This window comes from Oncorhynchus keta, chromosome 17 (assembly GCF_023373465.1).
Source record: "Oncorhynchus keta strain PuntledgeMale-10-30-2019 chromosome 17, Oket_V2, whole genome shotgun sequence".
NCBI classification, from domain to species: domain Eukaryota; kingdom Metazoa; phylum Chordata; class Actinopteri; order Salmoniformes; family Salmonidae; genus Oncorhynchus; species Oncorhynchus keta.
Window position 1 is genome coordinate 28,758,165 of NC_068437.1, and position 26,193 is coordinate 28,784,357.

At 44.9% G+C, this 26,193-nt stretch overlaps 2 protein-coding genes across 11 annotated transcripts in view; one reads left to right on the forward strand and one right to left on the reverse strand.

Moving 5' to 3' along the window:
• Window positions 1-9,283, forward strand: LOC127908457 (TATA-binding protein-associated factor 2N-like). The gene is made up of 9 exons (XM_052466997.1): window positions 1-35; window positions 7,468-7,672; window positions 7,746-7,854; window positions 7,890-8,035; window positions 8,071-8,161; window positions 8,328-8,400; window positions 8,437-8,583; window positions 8,851-8,890; window positions 9,128-9,283. The coding sequence occupies exons 1-9, from the start codon at window positions 1-3 to the stop codon at window positions 9,281-9,283; spliced, it is 1,002 nt and encodes a 333-aa protein (XP_052322957.1).
• The window catches only part of LOC118371319 (protein FAM107B-like), a 22,021-nt gene continuing 4,954 nt past the window's right edge, over window positions 9,127-26,193 (reverse strand). For 5 of the 10 annotated variants that reach the window (XM_052465828.1, XM_052465825.1, XM_052465827.1 and 2 more), the window contains 3 exons: window positions 14,951-15,125; window positions 9,915-10,071; window positions 9,127-9,724 (listed from right to left, as the gene is read on the reverse strand). In XM_052465828.1, the coding sequence (XP_052321788.1) occupies window positions 9,605-9,724; window positions 9,915-10,071; window positions 14,951-15,078 (405 nt within the window). In that variant the 5' untranslated portion in view covers window positions 15,079-15,125 and the 3' untranslated portion in view covers window positions 9,127-9,604. Of the gene's footprint in view, window positions 9,725-9,914; window positions 10,072-14,950; window positions 15,126-16,171; window positions 16,516-26,193 lie in introns of those variants that run through there. The other 5 variants (XM_052465831.1, XM_052465834.1, XM_052465832.1 and 2 more) reach the window with 2 other exon arrangements.

Here is a 26,193-nt window from a genome sequence, read left to right on the forward strand (position 1 = left end):
ATGTACGACTACAATGAAACTCTTGGACAGCAGTTGTGAGTAGCCATTCAATATTGTCCATTTTACTTTGACACGTCCTGTTTTTAGGATATGTTGTTTGATTACATGTCAGCAAATGTCTTTGCTTGATTGGGTACCATTTAGGTGAGGCTATTTGTTTGGAAAAATCTGCATGATGTAAAAAGTGTCTGTCTGATACATTGTCATCCATTTGATCTCCAGCCTGTAGGTTACAGAAAAGGCCACATACTCTTTCTACCATATCCTACATAGGCTATAATTTATGCTGTATTATTTTTTTTACGGAACATTGGTGGAGTGCTGCAATGATGCATCTCTCCAACAGCACCGTGGAGAGGGGCACTGGGAATGGACAAGCAAAATATTTTGCACCCCTGCCTTTGACAAAGCACTGCTTATCACACAGCGGCATCAGCACTCACCTAAAGAGCCCATATGCCACTGGTTGAGAGAACTTATTGTTTTGGGACAGAATTTATTGAGGTTTTATGTGTTGTTGTAGGTGCGTCTAGGTCAGTTTAGCTCAGAAAATGTTGCCCTCTTCAATCTGCCGCCATAGACGACCATGTAACACTGCCTAATGAGTGGCCCGCTATGCCTGTATTAGTGGACTGATATAGCCCTCTGCAGGCCTGGATTTCCCCCCCCACAAAAGTAGTGCACTGGGCTTTTACTACTCCTGTATTAGCGGACCGTTACAGCAGTCTGTAGCGCAGGGAGAAATGCTTTTCTCCCAAATTAGCAGCACCCCCAACCCCAGACATCTTCCCGCGGCGATGGAAGGGGCTATCATTTTCATCTAACACAATCAAAGTTATCATAACCATTAAGCACAATGACGTTGAAAAGACATCTCTTCTAAGTATTTTCCAGACGATGATGTCGGGTGCACTGTAGGTGCTGAATGAGAGGATGTTAAAAATAGCTATTTTCCAGACGATGATGTTGGGTGCACTGTAGGTGCTGAATGAGAGGATGTTAAAAATAGCTATTTTCCAGACGATGATGTTGGGTGCACTGTAGGTGCTGAATGAGAGGATGTTAAAAATAGCTATTTCCAGACGTTGATGTTGGGTGCACTGTAGGTGCTGAATGAGAGGATGTTAAAAATAGCTATTTCCAGACGTTGATGTTGGGTGCACTGTAGGTGCTGAATGAGAGGATGTTAAAAATAGCTATTTCCAGACGTTGATGTTGGGTGCACTGTAGGTGCTGAATGAGAGGATGTTAAAAATAGCTATTTTCCAGACGATGATCAAATCAAAATCAAATCAAATCAAATTTATTTATATAGCCCTTCGTACATCAGCTGATATCTCAAAGTGCTGTACAGAAACCCAGCCTAAAACCCCAAACAGCAAGCATTGCAGGTGTAGAAGCACGGTGGCTAGGAAAAACTCCCTAGAAAGGCCAAAACCTAGGAAGAAACCTAGAGAGGAACCAGGCTATGTGGGGTGGCCAGTCCTCTTCTGGCTGTGCCGGGTGGAGATTATAACAGAACATGGCCAAGATGTTCAAATGTTCATAAATGACCAGCATGGTCGAATAATAGTAAGGCAGAACAGTTGAAACTGGAGCAGCAGCATGGCCAGGTGGACTGGGGACAGCAAGGAGTCATCATGTCAGGTAGTCCTGGGGCATGGTCCTAGGGCTCAGGTCAGTTGAAACTGGAGCAGCAGCATGGCCAGGTGGACTGGGGACAGCAAGGAGTCATCATGTCAGGTAGTTCTGGGGCATGGTCGTAGGGCTCAGGTCCTCCGAGAGAGAGAAAGAAAGAAGGAGAGAATTAGAGAACGCACACTTAGATTCACACAGGACACCGAATTAGGACACGATGATGTTGGGTGCACTGTAGGTGCTGAATGAGAGGATGTTAAAAATAGCTATTTCCAGACGTTGATGCTGGGTGCACTGTAGGTGCTGAATTAGAGGATGTTAAAAATAGCTATTTTCCAGACGATGATGTTGGGTGCACTGTAGGTGCTGAATGAAAGGATGTTGAAAGTACGGATGTTAAAAACACCTATTTTCACCTTTCATTTAGCACCTAAAATGCAAATAATGTCAACATTTTGGGACAAAGTAGCCCCCCTATTTACACAAATGATTTCAGTTATATTAAAACCAGTCAAATCTGGAGAGTCCCCTGCTAATTATAGTCCCATAAATGTAATACATTGTGAGAATAAAATAACAAAGCTTACCAGACTTGATACATATCAATCAAACAGGGTTTATTTAAAATAGACACTTACAAATACAATAACATTTTTCAGTTTAATGCAACACAAATTAAATATAGATTTATCAATAATGGCTGTTGATGCCGAAATGTCCTGAATGGCCTTTTCTATTCTACAGTTTGGAAGCTTTCAACTTTACAGCTGAAATAATACATTTAATACAAATATTGTATAAATGTCCTAAATCAAAAATATACACAAATAGTACATTATCTGATGATATTGCTTTAGAAAGTATCATGACACAAGGCAAGACCCAGATGCAGACACAGGAGGCAGATGGGTGGAGTCTTACAATGTTTATTAATCCAAAAGGAGTAGGTAAGAGAATGGTCGTGGACAGGCAAAAGGTCAAAACCAAATCAGAGTCCATGAGATACATAGATACATAGTGGCAGGCTCGTGGTCAAGGCAGGCAGAATGGTCAGGCAGGCGGTTACAGAGTCCATGAGATACATAGATACATAGTGGCAGGCTCGTGGTCAAGGCAGGCAGAATGGTCAGGCAGGCGGTTACAGAGTCCAGAAACAGGCAAGGGTCAAAAACCGGGAGGACTAGAAAAAGGAGAATAGCAAAAAGCAGGAGAATAGGAAAAACACAGAGACAGGAATATAAAATGTATGTGAAAAAATGAAATAATGGCAATAGAAAAAGTAAAAACAATAACTCACAATCTACAGCGATGCTTTAATTGGACCATAAAAAAATATGAAATACTTAGGATGCTTAATAAGTGACAACAATCAACAAATATATATAAAGATACCATTATTCCATTACTCAACAATATGAAAGCAGATCTAATTCAATTGAATAATCTTCCCATTATTATTATTGATAGACTGTACCTCTTTAGAATAGCATGGCTGCCAAAGTTTTTCTATTTCGTTTTGGTAATACCAATTACCCACTGAAGACAATCTTTAAAAAAGTATACTCGGTCAAAACAGACTTTATATGGGCCAATAAAATTAATAGAATAAAAAGGAAAGTTTGACATCTTCCTGCAGGTGATATTAACCTTCCAGATTTGGAATTATATATTTAAATGCACTAAAGATGAACAATGGGTACATATTGAAGATGCACATGCTCATGCCTATTTCCATTCGATTTTCAAAGGATAAAGCTAAGAAATTAACAACTTCATAGTTAAGAACACTTTTCAGAATTTACCGATACAGTGATACACATGGAAAACTAAAGGCATATAAACCATAAATGTATTTGCATGACAGAAAAAAAAGTAATTTTGGACTGATTTAAAAGTCAGTTCAAATCACAAAATGTACATTTGAAATCTGTTGGACATCAGAGCAACCTTGAGGGAATCTTATTTTAGTCAGAAAAGGATGTTCATATGATAGGGAATATATACAAAACCTTGCAGACAGCATATCCAACTGACAATCTCTGTAAACTATTGGAACCAAGACATAAAAATAAATGTTGGCACAAGATGGAGGGAAAGTTGGATCACAACTAAAGAATTTACAGTTAACGAAAATGTACGCCTAATTCTGTATTAAACTAATTGTATAGAATGTATTATACAAGAGACAAATTTCACAAATTCTACAGCACAAAGGCAGAGTCATGTCAATAATCCATACTTTCTGTGAATGCTATAAAGTCCAAAAGTTATGGACGGAGCTAGACAGTTGGCTGTCAGAAGTATTACAATGTAAATCCGTCTGTCTGCATATTTCTGTCACACCTGTTCCCGCTCGCCCTTCATTACTCACACCTGTCACCAACATTACGCACAGCTGTGCAATATTGGCCTCACCTGGACTACATTACTTTGTTGATTACCCCCTCTATATTTTAAATGTAACCTTTATTTTATTAACTAGGCAAGTCAGTTATGAACATATTCTTATTTGCAATGATGAGGCCTACCAGGGCCAAATCTTGATGATGCTGGGCCAATTGTGCGCCACCCTATGGGACTCCCAATCACGGCTGGATGTGATAAAGCCTATATCTGTCTGCTCCTGTCTGTAACAGCGTTCGTCTGTTGAAGGAGAATCGGACCAAAATGCAGCGTGGTGGTTACTCATGTCCTTTAATGAAATTGAACGATACATGAAATAACTATATATATACAAAAACAACAAACGGAACGTAAAAACCTATACAGCCTGTCTGGTGAACAACTACACAGAGACAGTAACAATCACCCACAAAATACACAGTGAAACCCCGGCTACCTAAATATGGTTCCCAATCAGAGACAACGAGAATCACCTGACACTGATTGAGAACCGCCTCAGACAGCCAAGCCTATGCTAGACACCCCTACTCAGCCGCAATCCCAATGCCTACAAAACCCCAATACGAAACACAACAAAATAAACCCATGTCACACCCTGGCCTGACCAAAAATATAACGAAAACACAAAATACTAAGACCAAGGCGTGACACTGTCTTTGTTCCCTGTGTCACCATTGATGTTATTTTTCCCCAGACGCTGTTCCTGTTCTGTTTCATGTCCGTGTTTCATTAAATGTTCATTCCCTGAACCTGCTTCTCGTCTCCATTGAAATACATTGTCGACCAAGAAAAACATGATGGATGGGAGTGGATGGGAGTGTGGGAGTGTGATGTAAAATTGCACAACTAGGGTGGCACAGCGGTCTAAGGCACTGCAATGTTTGAGGCGTCACTACAGATCCGGATTCGATCCTGGGCTGTGTCACAGCTTGCCGTGACTGGGAGACCCATGAGGTGACGCACAATTGGCCCAGCGTCGTCCTGGTTAGGGGAGGGTTTTGGCCAGGATGTCCTTGTCCCATCGCGCTCTAGTGACTCCTGTGGAGGTTGTCAGTTGGACGGTGTTTCCTCTGACACATTGGTGCCGCTGGCTTCCGGGTTAAGCAAGCACTGTGTCGCAGCGCGGCTTGGAAGGGTCTTGTTTTGGAGGACGCATGGCTCTCGACCTTCGTCTCTCCCGAGTCCATACGTGAGTTGAGCGATGGGAAAAGACTGTAACTACCAATTGGATAGCCTGCCGAATCATGTCGTAATCAAATAAGTGTGAAGCAAATCAACATATATTTATATTTGATATTCTTCAAAGTAGCCGCCCTTCGCCTTGATGACAGCTTTGCACACTCTTGGAATTCTCTCAACCAGCTTCATTAGGATGCATTTCAATTAACAGGTGTGCTTTGTTAAAAGTGCATTTGTGGAATTTATTTCCTTCTTAAGGCGTTTGAGCCAATCAGTTGTGTTGTGACAAGGTAGGGGTGGTATACAGAAGATAGCCCTATTTGGTAAAAGACCAAGTCCATATTATGGCAAGAACAGCAAAAAAAAGCAAAGAGAAATGACAGTCCGTCATTACTTTAAGACATGAAAGTCAGTCTGTCTGGAAAATGTCAAGAACTTTGAAGTTTCTTCAAGTGCAGCCTCAAAAACAATCAAGCTCTATGATGAAACTGGCTCATATGAGGACCGCCACAGGATAGGAAGACCCAGAGTTCCCTCTGCTGCAGAGGATAAGTTCATTAGAGTTAACTGCACCTCAGATTGCAGCCCAAATAAATGCTTCACAGAGATCAAGTAACAGACACATCTCAATGTAAATTGTTCAGAGGTGACTGTGTGAGTCAGGCCTTCATAGTCAAATTTCTGCAAAGAAACCACTACTAAAGGACACCAATAATAAGAAGAGACTTGCTTGGGCCAAGAAACACGGGCAATGGACATTAGACCGGTAGAAATCTGTCCTTTGGTCTGATGAGTCCAAATTTGAGATTTTTGGTTCCAACCGCTGTGCCTTTGTGAGATGCAGAGTGGGGGAACGGTGTGATGGTGCTTGGCTGGTGACACTGTCAGTGATTTATTTAGAATTCAAGGCACACTTTACCAGCATGGCTGCCACAGCATTCTGCAGCAATACACCATCCCATCTGGTTTTGCGCTTAGTGGGACTATCATTTGTTTTTCAACAGGACAATGACCCAACACACCTCCAGGCTGTGTAAGGGCTATTTGACCAAGATTGAGTGATGTAATGCTGTATCAGATGACATGGCCTCCACAATTACCCAACCTCAACTCAATTGAGATGGTTTGGGATGAGTTGGACCGCAGAGTGAAGGAAAAGCAGTCAACAAGTGCTCAGCATATGTGGAAACTCCTTCAAGACTGTTGGAAAAGCATTCCAGGTGAAGCTGGTTGAGAGAATGCCAAGAGTGTGCATAGCTGTCATCAAGGAAGTGGTGGCTACTTTCAAGAATCTCAAATCTCAAATATATTTAGATTTGTTTGACACTTTTTTGGTAACTACGTGATTCCATATGTGTTATTTCATAGTTTTGATGTCTCATTCTCCAATGTAGAAAATACAAAAAAATAAAGAAAAATCCTTCAATGAGTAGGTGTGTCCAACCTTTTGACTGGTTCAGTATATATAAGCACATTTTGAAGAACGACACACAGAGGAGTGTGAGCAGTTAAATGATATTTATTTAAAATCTGCAGAGGGACAGAGGAGAGGATTGTCTTACAATCTTACCCAGAGATTCAGAGAAGCACATAAACGAAGCATAGAACCAAATGCAATTATTGGAAAAGTTGGCTCCCATGTCCACTTACTTCCTGGTACATGACATCATCTCTGCCGACCTCACATCCAAAATAAGACTCATTTAATATCTCCTTTATTCCTTTAAAAAAAATCTATTTATTACAATTATAGAAATAAAATACTACTTGCACACTTTGGGGAGTTCTAGTATTGCTTCAAATAGCATTAGCTGAAGAAGTGGCATGTTTAAAATTTAAAAAACTATCTGGGTGTTTTTTTCACACAACCACACACTTGTCCTCTCCTGAGGGATATACTACAAAGTAGGATCAATGACTTGGCCAGCTAACTTGCCCAAATATTCTGAAATAACTTACTTTTTTTAATCATTTTGAAATGCCATGCTCTAATTGACTTAACAACCAAGAACACATATCTAAAATTAGAATTCCTTAATTAACCAGAAAATCGAAGTTATTTCTGGTTGTTTATCAAAGTTAGCTGGCTGACTCATTGATCCTGCTTTGTAGTATATCCCTCTGTTCACGCTCCACACACTGAGCTGTAAAACTAATCTGAGATGTCTATATCTCCCTACATGGGGCTAAAATACTAAAAACATAAATAACAACAGTACATTAATTTGGCATTTTTACACAACACAGCTTCAAGAGTCCATCCAGTGTCCGCTTTTCTATTCTGGGTTCTGATAATGAAGAAAACAACAACATAAAGGAGAGCTTTCTGTGGCTGGAGAGAAGGGTGGACAGGAGACAGAGGGTGGACAGGAGACAGAGGGTGGACAGGAGACAGAGGGTGGACAGGAGACAGAGGGTGGACAGGAGACAGAGGGTGGACAGGAGACAGAGGGTGAAGACAGGAGACAGAGGGTGGACAGGAGACAGAGGGGAAGACGTGGACAGGAGACAGACAGGAGACAAAGGGTGGACAGGAGACAGAGGGTGGACAGGAGACAGAGGGTGGACAGGAGACAGAGGGTGGACAGGAGACAGAGGGTGGACAGGAGACAGAGGGTGGACAGGAGACAGAGGGTGGACAGGAGACAGAGGGTGGACAGGAGACAGAGGGTGGACAGGAGACAGAGGGTGGACAGGAGACAGAGGGTGGACAGGAGACAGAGGGTGGACAGGAGACAGAGGGTGGACAGGAGACAGAGGGGAAGACAGGAGACAGAGGGTGGACAGGAGACAGAGGGTGGACAGGAGACAGAGGGTGGACAGGAGACAGAGGGTGGACAGGAGACAGAGGGTGGACAGGAGACAGAGGGTGGACAGGAGACAGAGGGTGGACAGGAGACAGAGGGTGGACAGGAGACAGAGGGTGGACAGGAGACAGAGGGTGGACAGGAGACACAGAGGGGAAGACAGGAGACAGAGGGTGGACAGGAGACAGAGGGTGGACAGGAGACAGAGGGGAAGACAGGAGACAGAGGGTGGACAGGAGACAGAGGGTGGACAGGAGACAGAGGGTGGACAGGAGACAGAGGGGAAGACAGGAGACAGAGGGTGGACAGGAGACAGAGGGTGGACAGGAGACAGAGGGTGGACAGGAGACAGAGGGTGGACAGGAGACAGAGGGTGGACAGGAGACAGAGGGGAAGACAGGAGACAGAGGGTAGACAGGAGACAGAGGGTGGACAGGAGACAGAGGGTGGACAGGAGACAGAGGGGAAGACAGGAGACAGAGGGTGGACAGGAGACAGAGGGTGGACAGGAGACAGAGGGTGGACAGGAGACAGAGGGGAAGACAGGAGACAGAGGGTGGACAGGAGACAGAGGGTGACAGGAGACAGAGGGTGAGGGTGACAGAGGAGGGTGGACAGGAGACAGAGGGTGGACAGGAGACAGAGGGTGGACAGGAGACAGAGGGGAAGACAGGAGACAGAGGGTGACAGGCAGAGGGTTCAGGAGACAGAGGGTGGACAGGAGACAGAGGGTACAGGAGACAGAGGGTCCCAGGAGACAGAGGGTGGACAGGCTGAGGGTGAGGAGACAGGTGGCTAGGAGACAGAGGGTGGACAGGCAGAGGGTGGACAGGAGACAGAGGGGAAGACAGGAGACAGAGGGGACAGACAAGACAGAGGGTATGGAGACTGAGGGTCTGGAGACAGAGGGGAAGACAAGACAGAGGGGAAGACTGGAGACAGAGGGGACTTTCTCAGACAGAGGGGAAGATAAGACAGAGGGGAAGACAGGAGACAGATAAGACAGGAGACATTGAATCTGCAGGAGACAGGGGGACACAGGAGACAGAGGGGAAGACAGGAGACAGAGGGGAAGACAAGACATTCCTCTAGGAGACAGTAAGACAGGAGACAGAGGGGAAGACAGGAGACAGAGGGGATGGAAACTCTGTGTTGGTTCTGTTGGTCCCTGCATCAGACCTCCCCAGAAGATTGACTGGCTGTTCTTCACGTGTAGCACGTTCATGTTAAGTCTCCTCTCTGTCCCTGTGTGTTGAGTGGAGAGGCTGAGGTGAGTACAGGTGGCTAAGTCTCCTCTCTGGCTGAGGTGAGGCGAGTACTGTGGTGAGGGGAGTACTGTAGTGGACAGACAAAGAGGTATGTAGTACTGCTGGTCTGTAGTGGGCAGACAAATTGGTCTGTAGTCTTTAAGTCTTTCTCAACAGGGTCAGATAAATCAGGAAGTCCATATCAGATAACATGTGCCATTGAATCTGCACACAGGCACACACACTCACATATGCACAAACATTCCTCTATGTACAGTACACAGTTGCTTTCTATTTTTCCACACACACAAACACACCACCCATGGCTCCCTAAGTGGTAAGTTCCTCCCCATTGGCCTCCTGCTTGGTCCTTCTCAGGTTGCTCTTCATCTTCACAAACTCAGGGGTGTTCTCCTGCTCCTCCTCATCCTTCTGCTGGTCCAACTCAAGCTAAACATACAAGATAAACAAGAAAGTTAGGTTACATGTTAGTACAAGTACATGTTAGCTTGTGTGTGATCCCCAACTGTCCTTTCCCTCTCTCTCTGTATTTATTTTCTCAAATGCTGTCAGTCTGTCCATCTTTACAGTGTTGGGTGTGTATAAGTAACACTGTGTGTGTGTGTGTGTGTGTGTCTACCTGTTCTAGTTTCTGTTGTCTCTTCATGAGCTCTATCTCCAGGTCGCTCCTCTTGGTGTGGGCCTCCTGCTCCTCCCTCTGGGCCTTGAGGACCTGCTCTCTCTTCCTCTTCTCCAGAACCTTCTGGAGCTCTGGTTTGTTCTGGGGAGCTAGGCCCCTTGGAGAAGCAACCAATCACAGATGTTATTATAGTACTTCCACAGCCAATGACAAGGCACTTTACTTACACAGACACACACAACTAATAATTGACCTGATTACATCTGTCACTTCATATTCAGAGAAAGTTACATAAAGCTAAACCATCCCAGATTAGCCTACATCTAGTAATCTTAGGCAAGCTAGGGGCCATGGCTGGACTGGACAGGAATTGGGATTGAGACTAGGAGATTGAGATTATGTGATGATATGTATGATGGCGGCGGGTCTTGAATTGACCATACACACAGATCAGTGTTGAGACACACAATTAGTGAATATCAACCAATCAAAAGTATCCACCTGTCTACAAATCATATCAACCTCTTTCCTAATATAGCTATCCCTTTCTTTCATTGAGCTGTCCCTTCTGCCAGAGATGACATGCCATTGATGAAACAGGCGTTTACGTTTTGTTGTTATACTACTGTGTAAAGTTCGGGATTTAGGATTCAGATATTCAATCTGAAAGAGTACAAACACCTATTAGTGAGATGACTACAATATTACCATTATATTAAAGCCTAAAATCTGAACCCTCAAACACTGTTGTTTTCAATTCATTCATGCAGTGTCTAACTACATTATTGATTGCCCTGGTTTTAATTGAAAATGTTGTTCAGTAGGACAAAAACAGGAGAACGTAAATGAGTGTTCTGAATAGACAATATCTAGTAGGATAGAATAGTGTGTTATATATAGCCTGACCTCCATCCCTGTCCATTTCAACTTTTTTTCAGTCTGACCTGAGTAACTGATTTCAAAAGAGGTTCAATTAGAGTCTCAAAGATGCAGTTCTCTTCTCTGTGCACACGCGTGTGTATGTGTGACTGAACATCAGAGGTAGTTGAGGAGAGTGAGAGACCCTCTGTGGGAGATGGTGTTCTAATCCTCCTTGCACAACGTTCCCTCCCCCCTCTCTCCCTCCATCTATCCATCCATCTCTCTTTCTCTCACCCATCCATCTCTCTTATCATCACTAATCCGCTACACCCCAAACATTTCTCTCCCTCCATCTATCCATCCATCTCTCTTTCTCTCACCCATCCATCTCTCTCATCATCACTAATCCTCTACACCCCAAACATTTCTCTCCATCCTCTTCCTCTCCTTCTCCTCTCCTATCCTCTCTCCTATGTATTTTTCCTCTCATCTCCTCCACAAAGAATACTAAAACCCAGTCAAAACATCTCCTCTTTCATATCATTTCTAAATCAATAGAGTCTAACGTATATAGCTCATACCAACACTGAAACACACATAACACAAACACAATTCTTGTCCATCTCTATTTCACCCCTAACCCACTCCCTCTAACTCTTTCCCCCCTCTCTCCACCCCTCCATACTCCAGAGCACTGTGTTCATGTCCATAATGCACATGGTTCTGTGCAGCGTGCTAACAGGCAGGACACAGTCATGTAACATCTGTCAACAGTACACACTGTGTTATCATAGCAACATGAGAAAAGACAGGCTTGAGCGTCAGCACTGAAGCTATCAAACACACGCACACACAGTCACACATGAACGCAAATGAGCATGCACTCATAACCAGTGTGATTTGTTGCCACAGTCCATTTTGTAACTTACATCTTTCCCAGTGGCAACTGAAGGTACTTCAAAAACATTCAGCCCAAAAAAATATCAAATACAATTCTGAATTTACCAAGACCCACCCATTTATTTTACCCACCCACTCAGTGCAGAGGCAGAGCTTTTCACCGGAAACACCATTATAAAGTCATAGATTGTGATTGTCGTGTGCTTCTGTGCTATACTAATATTGAAAGTGTTCGGGTAGGAGGAACATTTCCATGCAGTAAGAGCAAGTTTTTACGTAATAGTTCTGAGACAGCAGAATGCACTAAAGGTTTTATATAATAGTTCTTATTAAAGTTTCATGCATTAAGTTTGACATAACACTACTGTGATGCGTCTCCCCTGGGGTGACCCCCGATACAGGATGTCATAGCATAGCAACACGCCGCAGTAGAACGCTGTCACACAGTCACAACAACAGATCTAGGATCAGCTAACTAAAACCTCTCTCCTAACCTTAACCAATAGACGTAGGACAACCTATCTGACCCCGAGGAAACACTGGATTCTGAACAGAAACGGTAGGTGATCATAAACCTCTGATAGATCACACAGTCTGAGTTGATGGTGAGGGTTATAAACTGTTCATAACCACCCTCATTGTCTTGGACTTCATCCATCCTCAGTCAGGGCCAGGATTTATGTCTATCATAACACAGTGATAAGCCCTGTGTGGGTCAGTCAATGGAAGCTAAACTGGTGTTTATCCTCCATTGATGAATAGAAACTTGTTTATAGTTTCCCTCTTTTGAGTAATACAGGGTAAGACAGTTTGGTTTTAGACCCCATCATAGCACTGTGGTCCGTTTTAGGACCACTATTGTTTTCACTATATATTTTACCTCTTGGGGATGTTATTCGAAAACATAATGTTAACTTTCACTGCTATGCGGATGACACACAGCTGTACATTTCAATGAAACATGGTGAAGCCCCAAAATTGCCCTCGCTAGAAGCATGTGTTTCAAACATAAGGAAGTGGATGACTGCAAACTTTCTACTTTTAAACTTGGACAAAACAGAGATGCTTGTTCTAGGTCCCAAGAAACAAAGAGATCTTCTGTTGAATCTGACAATTAATCTTAATGGTTGTACAGTCGTCTCAAATAAAACTGTGAAGGACCTCGACGTTACTCTGGACCATGATCTCTCTTTTGAAGAACATATCAGGACCATTTCAAGGACAGCTTTTTTCCATGTACGTAACATTGCAAAAATCAGAAACGTTCTGTCCAAAAATGATGCAGAAAAATTAATCCATGCTTTTGTCACGTCTAGGTTAAACTACTGCAATGCTCTACTTTCCGGCTACCCGGATAAAGCACTAAATAAACTTCAGTTAGTGCTAAATACGGCTGTTAGAATCCTGACTAGAACCAAAAAATTTGATCATATTTGTCACGCCTTGGTCATTGTATTTTGTGTTTTTGTTATATGTTTGGGTAGGCCAGGGTGTGACATGGGTTTATTTGGGATCGCGGCTGATTAGGGGTGTTGTTAGGCTTGGCTGCCTGATGCGATTCTCAATTGGAGTCAGGTGCTTATCGTTGTCTCTGATTGGGAACCGTATTTAGGCAGCCTGAGTTTTGCTTTGTATTTTGTGGGTGTTTGTTGCTGTCTCTGTGTTGTAGTCACCAGATAGGCTGTAATAGGTTTCACGTTCCGTTTGTTGTTTTCGTATTTCAGTTATTTCATGTACAGTTTTCATTCATTAAAGGCATGAGTAACCTACACGCTGCATTTCGGTCCTACTCTCTTCATTCAACAGACAAACGTCGTTACAATATTACTCCAGTGCTAGCCTCTCTACACTGGCTTCCTGTCAAAGCAAGGGCTGATTTCAAGGATTTACTGCTAACCTACAAATCATTACATGGGCTTGCTCCTACCTATCTCTCTGATTTGGTCCTGCCGTACATACCGACACGTACGCTACGGTCACAAGACGCAGGCCTCCTAATTGTCCCTAGAATTTCTAAGCAAACAGCTGGAGGCAGGGCTTTCTCCTATAGAGCTCCTTTTTTATGGAACGGTCTGCCTACCCATGTCAGAGACGCAAACTCGGTCTCAACCTTTAAGTCTTTACTGAAGACTCATCTCTTCAGTGGGTCATATGATTGAGTGTAGTCTGGCCCAGGAGTGGGAAGGTGAACGGAAAGGCTCTGGAGCAACGAACCGCCCTTGCTGTCTCTGCCTGGCCGGTTCCCCTCTTTCCACTGGGATTCTCTGCCTCTAACCCTATTACAGGGGCTGAGTCACTGGCTTGCTGGGGCTCTCGCATGCCGTCCCTGGAAGGGGTGTGTCACCTGAGTGGGTTGATTCACTGATGTGGTCATCCTGTCTGGGTTGGCGCCCCCCCCCCCCCTTGGGTTGTGCCATGGCGGAGATCTTTGTGGGCTATACTCTGCCTTGTCTCAGGATGGTAAGTTGGTGGTTGAAGATATCCCTCTAGTGGTGTGGGGGCTGTGCTTTGGCAAAGTGGGTGGGGTTATATCCTTCCTGTTTGGCCCTGTCCGGGGGTGTCCTCGGATGGGGCCACAGTGTCTCCTGACCCCTCCTGTCTCAGCCTCCAGTATTTATGCTGCAGTAGTTTATGTGTCGGGGGGCTAGGGTCAGTTTGTTATATCTGGAGTACTTCTCCTGTCCTATTCGGTGTCCTGTGTGAATCTAAGTGTGCGTTCTCTAATTCTCTCCTTCTCTCTTTCTTTCTCTCTCTCGGAGGACCTGAGCCCTAAGGACCATGCCCCAGGACTCCCTGACATGATGACTCCTTGCTATCCCCAGTCCACCTGACCGTGCTGCTGCTCCAGTTTCAACTGTTCTGCCTTATTATTATTCAACCATGCTGGTTATTTATGAACATTTGAACATCTTGGCCATGTTCTGTTATAATATCCACCCGGCACAGCCAGAAGAGGACTGGCCACCCCACATAGCCTGGTTCCTCTCTAGGTTTCTAGCTAGGTTTTGGCCTTTCTAGGGAGTTTTTCCTAACGTGCTTCTACACCTGCATTGCTTGCGGTTTTGGGTTTTAGGCTGGGTTTCTGTACAGCACTTTGAGATATCAGCTGATGAACGAAGGGCTATAAAAATACATTTGATTTGATTTGATGTGATCTGGGAATCAGACAACTGGGAAAGAAAATGCAGTAGAAACAGGAGAAATGGAGGGGAAGAAGGAGAGGTGTGTGTTGTGTTGCCCCAGTGTTGCCCCAGTGTTGCCCCCAGTACCCTCACCTCTTTTGGTTCATCATGAGTTCTCGATGGAGGTCCTGGTGGTTTCTGGAGCCCTTGACTGGGTTCAACAGTTTCTTGGGTTTGATCAGCTCCTCACAGTCCCCCTCCAGATAGTCTGGCTCAGCCATTACACTCCTGCCCAGAGACAGAGACAGACCTGTGTCCACACACCGATCTGAAGGGATTCATTATGTTATTAGTCATTTATGATATGATTAATTTACTTGATTAATTTACTACTGTAATGGTTAACTACACAAGCACACACTCACACACACTCTCTCTCTCTCTCTCTCTCTCTCTCTCTCTCTCTCTCTCTCTCTCTCTCTCTCTCTCTCTCTCTCTCTCTCGCTCTGACACACACACATATATACACACACATACGCACACACACATTCTAAAATCACACCTCACTTTGGGCACCATTACATGTAGCTGTTTTAAGGCATTGTGTGTTTCTGTGCCCAGACATTACGACCCCCACTACTGATGGCAGAGTCTGGAGTTATATAATCATTCCCTTCCACCACAGGAATGTTCTATTCTCCATAAGGAGAACCATATCTGCATACAGACAGACTGCTCTCACTGCAGGTTTCTCAAATGCCGTTCTGAGAACAACAATACAAACATATACAAATCTCCACTTCTTTGTATGGATATTCTGTATTTAAAATACTATACAGAGATTGCATTGGGATATATTACTACACACATAGAATACTAGTTGCGAAGCCAATCAGACGTCAATCATCAAACAGGGAGTTCATCTCATGACCTATTCTCACAAACTGCTTTCAATATACAAATATAAAGGCGACACATTTCCATTTCATACATTTGGTAATCTATTCAGATCATCAGAGCACAATTTCCTGCACCCACCAAATGAATGAGTGCTATGTATGGATAGTAGCCTATGTGTTCTAGATATCTATTTCATATAGTCTACAGCCTTTTCCCCTTTGGAGACAAAAAGTCATTATAGAACATGAAATATGGCTATCAGATAACTTCATAACGCCACAACTCCTGACAATCAGGATAACAGTACCCACACAGACATGCATAAATCTAACCCCGTATCCATTCATTACCAGAGCCAGGTATAACAAGTTATGAGATACACTTATATCAGTAAAACATATGCATAATAAGACCGGCTAGAAGGCGTCAAGTGTTCATCAAACAACGCACATTTTTACAAACTCTTCAACTTACCCTGCAGGAGGTGAGGAAAAAGTGGTATTCTACACATAGTTGCCATCTGGACTATTGATTTGAAGTCATAGTAATAATAATAATAATAATAGTGGCACTGTACTATCAATAGCCTGGTATGACCTCTGGACAGGAGAAGAGAAAACAGAGGAGCTCCTGCTGGTCTGTGTGCACGCAGCTATTCTACTGAGGGGAGAATGGAGCCTCTGGTTGGAATGAGCTTTGATGAGATGCACTATTATCTAATAGCAGCCCACTACACACACGCCCTCCCCTCACTCACTCACTCACTCACTCACTCACTCACTCACTCACTCACTCACACACACACACACACACACACACACACACACACACACACACACACACACACACACACACACACACACACACACACACACACACACACACACACACTAACACACACACACACACACACACACACACACACACAAAACACACACACACACACTCTCTCTCTCTCTCTCTCTCTATCTCTCTATCTCTCTCTGGAAACGTCAAATAACCGACAACAAGCTATTCTCTTTCTCAGAGTTCAAAGGTGAGCTAGGTGTGTAATTGGTCGCATTCCAATGTGTATGTGTTTCTATGAATTAGTAGCCTAGGCCAAAATTACTCTGAGATGTTAGAACTGTGGGCATTACTTAGGCAATAGTAACATTTCATAGCCTATGACATAAGAAGCATTTCTCAGAATGGATCATCAGCATCACGCAGTGTCGGCTACATGACCAAAAACACCCCGTCTGCAATACAGGCCTGCAGCCTAATTCATAATATATATATTTTTTCATCAATAATAACATCACAAGCATGGAGCTGTAATACTGTATGTCCCATTAAAAACAAGTGCCCTGAAGATATGTAATGTTTCTATCTCACCACTAGAGCGCGCTGCTGCCTCACATCCCAGTGAAGACCATAACAAAGAGCCAGTTACATAACAAAGAGACGGATAAACAACCATGTCTCCCACACGTTTTGAATGGGGTTTTTCTCTTGATGAGGGCCAGATGTACTAAGTATTTGCATGAGAGGAACAGTCGATAAATAATTTGCATGAGAGGAACATCCTCAGAGAGGAACAGTCGACAAAGAAAAACAGAAAGATGATACTTAGATCCCATCATGTGAGAGATGAGACTATTGTTTTTTACACCGTGTGGCGTATACATGTGCAGACATTGCACTTGAACAAAACAAAACGTTTTGCCGTCATAACTACACATAACCCCTGTGTATTTCATATGAAGGCAATAGTGTGTGTGCTCATGCATACTGTGTGTATGTGTGTCTGTGCTGTGGGTGTGCGTGTCTGTGCTGTGGGTGTGCGTGTCTGTGCTGTGGGTGTGCGTGTCTGTGCTGTGGGTGTGCGTGTCTGTGCTGTGGGTGTGCGTGTCTGTGCTGTGGGTGTGCGTGTCTGTGCTGTGGGTGTGCGTGTCTGTGCTGTGGGTGTGCGTGTGCTGATTGTGTACATCAAAAGCAATAACCGTAAGTGAGAGCAGCGGTGGGTAGCGGAGCAAGCAGGTGGGGGGTGGAGCAAGCAGGTGGGGGGTGGAGCAAGCAGGTGGGTAGCGGAGCAAGCAGGTGGGGGGTGGAGCAAGCAGGTGGGGGTGGAGCAAGCAGGTGGGGGGTGGAGCAAGCAGGTGGGTAGCGGAGCAAGCAGGTGGGGAGCGGAGCAAGCAGGTGGGGGGTGGAGCAAGCAGGTGCGGGGTGGAGCAAGCAGGTGGGGGGTGGAGCAAGCAGGTGGGTAGCGGAGCAAGCAGGTGGGTAGCGGAGCAAGCAGGTGGGGGGTGGAGCAAGCAAGTGGGGGGTGGAGCAAGCAGGTGGGGGGTGGAGCAAGCAGGTGGGTAGCGGAGCAAGCAGGTGGGGAGCGGAGCAAGCAGGTGGGGGTGGAGCAAGCAGGTGGGGGGTGGAGCAAGCAGGTGGGGGGTGGAGCAAGCAGGTGGGGGGTGGAGCAAGCAGGTGGGTAGCGGAGTAAGCAGGTGGGGGGTGGAGCAAGCAGGTGGGGGGTGGAGCAAGCAGGTGGGGGGTGGAGCAAGCAGGTGGGTAGCGGAGCAAGCAGGTGGGGGTGGAGCAAGCAGGTGGGGGGTGGAGCAAGCAGGTGGGGGTGGAGCAAGCAGGTGGGGGTGGAGCAAGCAGGTGGGTAGCGGAGCAAGCAGGTGGGGGGTGGAGCAAGCAGGTGGGGGGTGGAGCAAGCAGGTGGGTAGCGGAGCAAGCAGGTGGGGGGTGGAGCAAGCAGGTGGGGGTGGAGCAAGCAGGTGGGGGGTGGAGCAAGCAGGTGGGGGGTGTTAAGAAAGCATCCGTTTGGCTTTAACACATCTGGTGGCAGTTCCACTTCCTCGCCTCATGGGAAAAGGAAGTGACATAGGGAGTTGAAAGGGCCAACACTCAACTACTGCCCCCTCTAAAGTCCCAGATGGGCTACATCTCAATAGTCTGCTTTTACTATCCTCATCTCCTTTTCATCTCCTTTTCTTCGTGACCAATTATCAAGGACGACCGGACTGGTGAAAATATGGTTCAGAAAATCTACCTGTGGTTTTTAAAAAATAATAAAAGGGAGGAGTATGGAGACATGTCCTCTCCCTTCTTGCCTGAGACAGACAGACATTCAGAGAGGTGTGACATACTGCCACCAGACATACGCACTACAATACTGTCACAGAGAGCTCTGTCCTTTCTTTCCCATCTAGTTGGTCACTCGACCGTCTGTGTGGTCATACTCCCCAGATGAATCCTTTGCCTAGGAAGGTGACACACATGACAGTAAAAAAAAACACACACACACACACACACACACACACACACACACACACACACACACACACACACACACACACACACACACACACACACACACACACACACACACACACACACCTTGTCCTGTGGGACATATCTGTCAACACTAAGCCCCAATCACCATTTATAGGTCAAAGCTTTCAACACCGTGTGTGTGTGTGTGTGTGTGTGTGTGTGTGTGTGTGTGTGTGTGTGTGTGTGTGTGTGTGTGTGTGTGTGTGTGTGTGTGTGTGTGTGTGTGTGTGTGTGTGTGTGTGTGTGTGTGTGTGTGTGTGTGTGTGTGTGTGTGTACATTAATTTTCTGGAGTGCACTTCCTGCTATTCCAGGCATCCCAATTAAAACAGCTCCTTAATTTTTATAGGTGTATGAACCAGACAGCTTTTATTTTAGAATCTCAATTGCATACTTCTCGTGTCCTCTTGCCCCCCTCTCAAAACCCATTGGAGGAGAATGTCAGAGGGGAGGGACCTAGGAAGAGGCGAGTAGAGAAGACGAGACGAGCATGCAATTGAGATCCAGTTATGTCCGACAACCTCAACACAGAGGAACTAACACTGTAAACACACTGCTATATGTTCAGAGGACACTGTTGTACTACCCACACAGGAAAGGAGAGGAGTCAAACTGCAGTTTTCACTCTTTGCATGTCACCCCTGCCACCAACTCTACGCGACTATGACCTCACATCCTGTGTGTGAGTGACACTGGGAAACCAGCGGGTAGGAGACAGGGGTGAAAGGTAAAAATAAACAGAGAGAGATAGAGAGGGGAGAATCAGAGGGTGTCAACATATCAAAAGAAATACTAATGAGTGAACTAATGGGTGTCCATTTGTGTTTATATTTTTAAGTAGGAAAGAGTGAGAGGGATGAAGGAAGGGAGGGAATGACGGTGTGAGTGTGTGTATAAAGGAGGTGTGCATGTGCGTCCCTGTGTCTACCCTTGCAGGCTGCATTAGGGCTAATTGAATGACAGTCCTGGCACAGCACACAGAGTGCTGCACTAGGATATTGCATCAGCATTGCTTGCTCTTCGTTGGGTCTGAACTAACAGCAGCACTACAAGTTTCAACAGACATGCACGCACACACTCACATATGTTGGCATGCACACACAAACTTTCTGTTGTTGGCCTGGTGCCGAGGGTGTGAGTGATGACTGGTCACCATGGTGATGGTGGAACAATGACAGTTGAGTGCAAATTGTGAGATGATTTAGATTAAAATAATCTAAATCATGGGAAATTACACTTGCTTATTGCAAGGTCGGAGGTTGAGAGAACCCCTTTCACTTTGTTCATGTAGTTCTAATGCCCTCAGAGTGAGAGGGAGAGATGTGCCCCCCTATCCCCCACAACAACACACAACACACACATACACAAGGAGTTAGGAAAGCAAAGGCTAGCTTTCAAACAGAAATTTGCATCCTATAGCACAAACTCCAAAAGGTTCTGGGACACTGTAAAGTCCATGGAGAATAAGAGCACCTCCTCCCAGCTGCCCACTGCACTGAGGATAGGAAACATTGTCACCACCGATGAATCTACGATAATCGAGAATTTCAACGAGCATTTTTCTACGGCTGCCCATGCTTTCCACCTGGCTACCCCTACCCCGGTCAACAGCTCTGCACCCCCCACAGCAATTTCCCCAAGCCTCCCCCATTTCTCCTTCACCCAAATCCAGATAGCTGATGTTCTGAATGTGCTGCAAAATCTGGACCCCTACAAATCAGCTGGGCTAGACAATCTGGACCCTCTATTTCTAAAATTAACCACCGCAATTGTTGCAACCTTTATCAGTAGCCTGTTCAACCTCTTTCGTATCGTCTGAGAACCCTAAAGATTGGAAAGCTGCCACTGGTCATCCCCCTCTTCAAAGGGGGAGACACTTTAGACCCAAACTGTTACAGACCTACATCTATCCTACCCTGCCTTTCTAAAGTTTTCGAAAGCCAAGTTATTAACAAACAGATCACCGACCATTTCGAATCCCACCGTACCTTCTCCGCTATGCAATCTGGTTTCGGAGCTGGTCAAGGGTTCACCTCAGCCACGCTCAAGGTCCTAAACGATATCATAACCGCCATCGATAAAAGACAATACTGTGCAGCCGTCTTCATCGACCTGGCCAATACTTTCGTCTCTGTCAATCACCTAATTCTTATCGGCAGACTCAAAAGTCTTGGTTTCTCAAATGACTGCCTCGCCTGGTTCACCAACTACTTCTCAAATAGAGTTCAGTGTGTCAAATCGGAGGGCCTGTTGTCCGGACCTCTGGCGGTCTCTATGGGGGTGCCACAGGGTTCAATTCTCGGGCCGACTCTCTTCTCTGTATACATCAATGATGTCACTCTTGCTGCTGGTGATTCTCAGATCCACCTCTATGCAGACAAAACCATTTTGTATATTTCTGGCCCCTGTTTGGACACTGTGCTAACAAACCTCCAGATGAGCTTCAATGCGATACAACACTCCTTCCGTGGCCTCCAAATGCTTTTAAATGCAAGTAAAACTAATTGCATGCTCTTCAAACGATCGCTGCCTACACCCGCCTGCCCGTCTAGCATCACTACTCTTGACGGTTCTGACTTAGAATATGTGGACAACTATAAGTACCTAGGTGTCTGGTTAGACTGTACACTCTCCTTCCAGACTCACATTAAGCATCTCCAATCCAAAATTAAATCTAGAATCGGCTTCCTATTTCACAACAAAGCATCCTTCACTTATGCTGCCAAACATACCCTCGTAAAACTGACTATCCTACCGATCCTTGACTTCTGTGATGTCATTTACAAAATAGCCTACAACACACTACTCAGCAAATTGGATGCAGTCTATCACAGTGCCATCCGTTTTGTCACCAAAGCCCCATATACTACCCACCACTGCAACCTGTATGCTTTCACTGGCTGGCCCTCGCTTCATATTCGGCGCCAAACTTACTACAGTTGCACACACTGTATATAGATTTTCTATTGTGTTATTTACTGTACGTTTGTTTATTCCATGTGTAACTCTGTGTTGTTTATGTCACACTGCTTTGCTTTATCTTGGCCAGGTCGCAGTTGTATGTGAGAACTTGTTCTCAACTGGCTGACCTGGTTAAATAAAGGTGAAATAATAAATAAATAAAAACATTTAGCTATGAAGAAAACCCTGAGAAAAAGATAGAGATATACAGCCTTCTAACTGACAGAGACGAGATGGAGAGATGAGGAGGAGGAGGAGGAGGGGGAACGGAGGAATATGTGGAACAGTGACATTTAGCAGTTCAGATGCTGTTTCTCACTCAGGTCCCCACACGAAGCTCACACACCCAGAATGAGTTTCGGGTGGCTGAGGTTTGGTTAGTTTTTCCTGTCCCAGAGCTCGAATTTGAAGGGGCTGAGGAGAGGGCTGGAATTTTAGGGTCTCTTCCCTGAATGACTGCTGGGAGATCACCGCTCCCTTCACACACACACTGAATGACGTCAAATTGGGGTTCTGGTTCTATACATCAGACTTTTCTCAGAACACACACCCACATAGAGCTGAGTGAGTCATGCCAGGCATGCTCTGTGTCAGACACTAGGAATGTGAACTGAACTACAAACGCTACTTCAGTTCACTAGGAGGAGCCCTGTAAGGCTGTAAATTCATAACACTGGGAATACTGAAACAGTGAAATGGAACATTTGTGAACTGTAATCAGCCCTGATGTCATTCCTCAGGGAACAGTGAAAACATTAAGACAGCCAAAGTACAACACATCCTATCAGTGTCAGCCTTCCACTGAGGGATTTAGCAGTATAGCTACCAGCCAAGAGACACACCACAACATCATGTCTACAGGCACAGAGAATGTTGCTTTCCTCAAGTACACCATTCTTGTCCATTGCAGCTTGTGCAAACTTGTCTTTTCTGGGAAGTGAAAGTGCAACAGCAGCATTTCCCAACCATGACCTGAGCATTTAACATGCCATGGTCAGAGTGTACGAGCGGCTCGAGTTAGGATTCAATTCTACGTCGGGCAGAAATGACTGTTTGAATCAGGAACATTTCCTCTCACGACCTCTACAAGCCAGAACATTGAATAAAATGAAATATTTTACCAGTTGCCTGTGTGGTTGTTCCTTTTGGCGATAGGAATTTGAGATAAAATATCCATAAAAAAGTATGATTTCTTCGACATTTCAAAGTGCTGGTAGTGTGTTCAGATTTATATCACCTGAAGCATGTGCTAGTGCATGTATTTTCATCTTGTGCACATGATGTAATTGTACTTTCCGGTGGATATATTGTCTCACATTCCTACCGCCAAAAGGACCACCCGGTTATTTCATTTCACGTTTCGGCTTGTAGAGGTCTTGAAAGGAAACATTCCTGATTCAAACGCTCATCTCTGCCCGACATACAGTATAATGAATTCAATGCAATTCAACGTTGGGTTTATAGCAGAGGATATATGTAGCTTTGTTCATAAACCTATCTGTACAGAGATGTTCTCTCCCTCTCTTTGCCACACCCAGGCCCTGTGGGGCAATCTCCACACTGTACAGTGAGATGGCTCCACTTAATGTGTACTTCCTGTTGTTAGGAGCTTTCTGTGTCATACTAAGTAACTAACCAACCAAACTAGCTAACTACCTAACTAACCAACTAGCTAACTCGCTGGTGCCAGTTCTACATTAAAACCCAATGTATCTCTGAAACCTGTGAAGACAAACTGTCTGTTTTAACTCAACAGATTTTCTGAGGCACTGAGTGTGGTATTTATCCATGAGCTTTAGCATATCTCTTAGTTTGACACGAAATAGATATACTGGGAGGGAAAAGTGAAGTCATGTTCCTCCCTCATTGTTAAGGGTTATTTTTCAAGGAGAGGCTTGTGTTATCATACACACACTCACACACGTTATGACTGGCAGGGTCAGAGGCAGAATAAAGAGTGAATGGAGCTCATTGAAAGAGCAGAGGCATCAGTTTGAGTCCCGCCATAGGAATGTGATGAACCTGCAGAACTATTGTAATACTGGAGCACGGCCCCATCCACACATACAGTACACACCTCAGAGAACAGAGGATAGTAGAGTGAAATACACAGGTGGCTGTGTAACTAACCACTATCCTCCAGACAGACAAGGGGAAATCAAAGCCTGTTCATAACCCCCCCTACCACACACACACACACCGACACCCCTGCTGGACACCAGCCTCACAAATGATGGGGGTGGGGTAGAGGGGGCTGTTTTGGGTGGCAGCTGTCCCTCTCTCCTGTCCCCCTGACACAATGGCAGCTCTATGGGTCACATATACCCCTCACAGCTGGGATCAACACATGTGTGCATAGGAATCCTCAAGGTATATCTGACCAACCATATCTCTTCACTTTAGGTCAGACACCACCGCGAGGAGGAATGACCTTACTTCAACAAACACACATACCGTTTGAACAGACAGTCAGACCCATGCGGATCTCTTATTGTGAGCTAAGCCCTGATTGGATGGAGGGTATGGTAGCGCAGATTAGGTATCCTTTGTTTACATGCTGCTGCAAAAAACAGCATCAACAACAACTGTTTCCATTAGCAACATGTTTGATACCATAACAGTGAGGGACAGACAGATACACATACACATGCACCACAGGGGCACAAAAACACACACACAGAACAGGGTAATGGTACACAACCACAAACACTAATTGAACACATTTGTCACCAAACAACCAGGTGTCCCAATAGCAGACTAATAGGAGTTATCATCATACACTGTCTTTGTTCTCGTTTGTGTTTTGTTGTAAATTGCAGCACAAATCGGAGTTGTAATGTAGCAAAACACAATATACAGACAAAAAATGTTTTCAATCTTTTTTGTCAACAAGCTATTTTCAATATACTGCTTGACAGAGACGCTAAGCTGCTAGTCATCAAGCTAACAAAGTTGGTACCAGATGAGTTTTGCAATGGAGCCCTCCTTGTCTGGAGAAATAAATGAACGCTTCTTAGCTTTGTTTCGGGAAAAAAACGATCACTCAATGCGGCAATTGTTTGCTTGCCAGAGGATTATAGGCTTGAGGTGGATTCCTTGATGACACAGGTTGCCAGTCTATGTAAGAAACTGGGGAAAATGCAGAGTGGAATGTTAACATTTTCTATACCGGTGGTTGGACAGCGTTCACGCTTGTTGGGTGCATCTCCGACTTGTCGTTTGTCATTATCTGACTGGCCGGTGTTGCCCGGAGCTCCCCCATCTGATAGTGGAGTTAAAGGTGCACAGCAAGAGGGGCAAGGCAATCAACGATGGTCGCATGTTACGAGCTGTGGAAGTTTGAATGTAGCGGCCTCCCACAAAGCAGTCGACACTCCCAACGAGAGGCCCGGAGCGGAAACAAACAACGAATAGTTTTGCCGTCCTGGTGCCTGTGTCTGCAGCCTCAGTGCCTACTACTACGATTTTGAAGTCGTCAATCTTCCGTCCCTGCTCTGGGTCGAGCGGGACTTCTCCATCTGTCGGAGGCCTGCACCAGGCGCAGGGAGCAACGGGCTCAAGTTATCCTGGCTCTCGCCAGTCCATAAAGGGTTCTTTGAATCCTGTGAAGCATGGGAGTGGACGGATTTCCTCATCCTTCTCGCCAGCCGTGATTTTGGGCAGCTCCATGGTAAGAATTGTGACCGTTCCTGATGCAAAAACAATGTCCTATCCAGGAGCGAGAGTAAATTAAATTACTAAGCTGCTCCCGAATGTACTAGGCCAGGACATGGAAATCGATTCTATCATAGTCCATGTGTTTTTAATAACATTATGAAGGGCAGCTCTGAACAGTTGAAACTGGATTTTAAAGAGCTGATTGACTCTCTGCTAGACACTAACAAAAGACCCATCATATCTGGCTCTGTGCCATCTCTGAATCGTGGCATTGAACACTTTAGCAGGAGTCTTTCTCTTCACAACTGGCTATATGATTATTGCAGCTCAATGGAGGTAACTTTTGTTGACAATGCCAGCAACAAACACTGATACTACATATCCAAGTATATCTGACCAAATTATTAAAGACAAGCATTGTAATTTTTTAGTAGTGTACGATATTGCCACTCCTATTTTGCCATAGATTAAATTTAAGCCTACTAGAAAGTAGGCTTGGAGGGAAGCAAAAGTCATTCCGCTACCTAAATCCCTCTTTACTGGCTAAAATAGCCATCCAATCAGC

Coding starts and splice junctions, on each gene's coding strand:
- LOC127908457 (XM_052466997.1), top strand. CDS start 1: ATGTACGACTACAATGAAACTCTTGGACAGCAGTT. Junction 36..7,467: donor GAAACTCTTGGACAGCAGTT/GTGAGTAGCCAT, acceptor TACACAACACAG/CTTCAAGAGTCCATCCAGTG. Junction 8,401..8,436: donor GGGTGGACAGGAGACAGAGG/GTGGACAGGAGA, acceptor CAGGAGACAGAG/GGTAGACAGGAGACAGAGGG.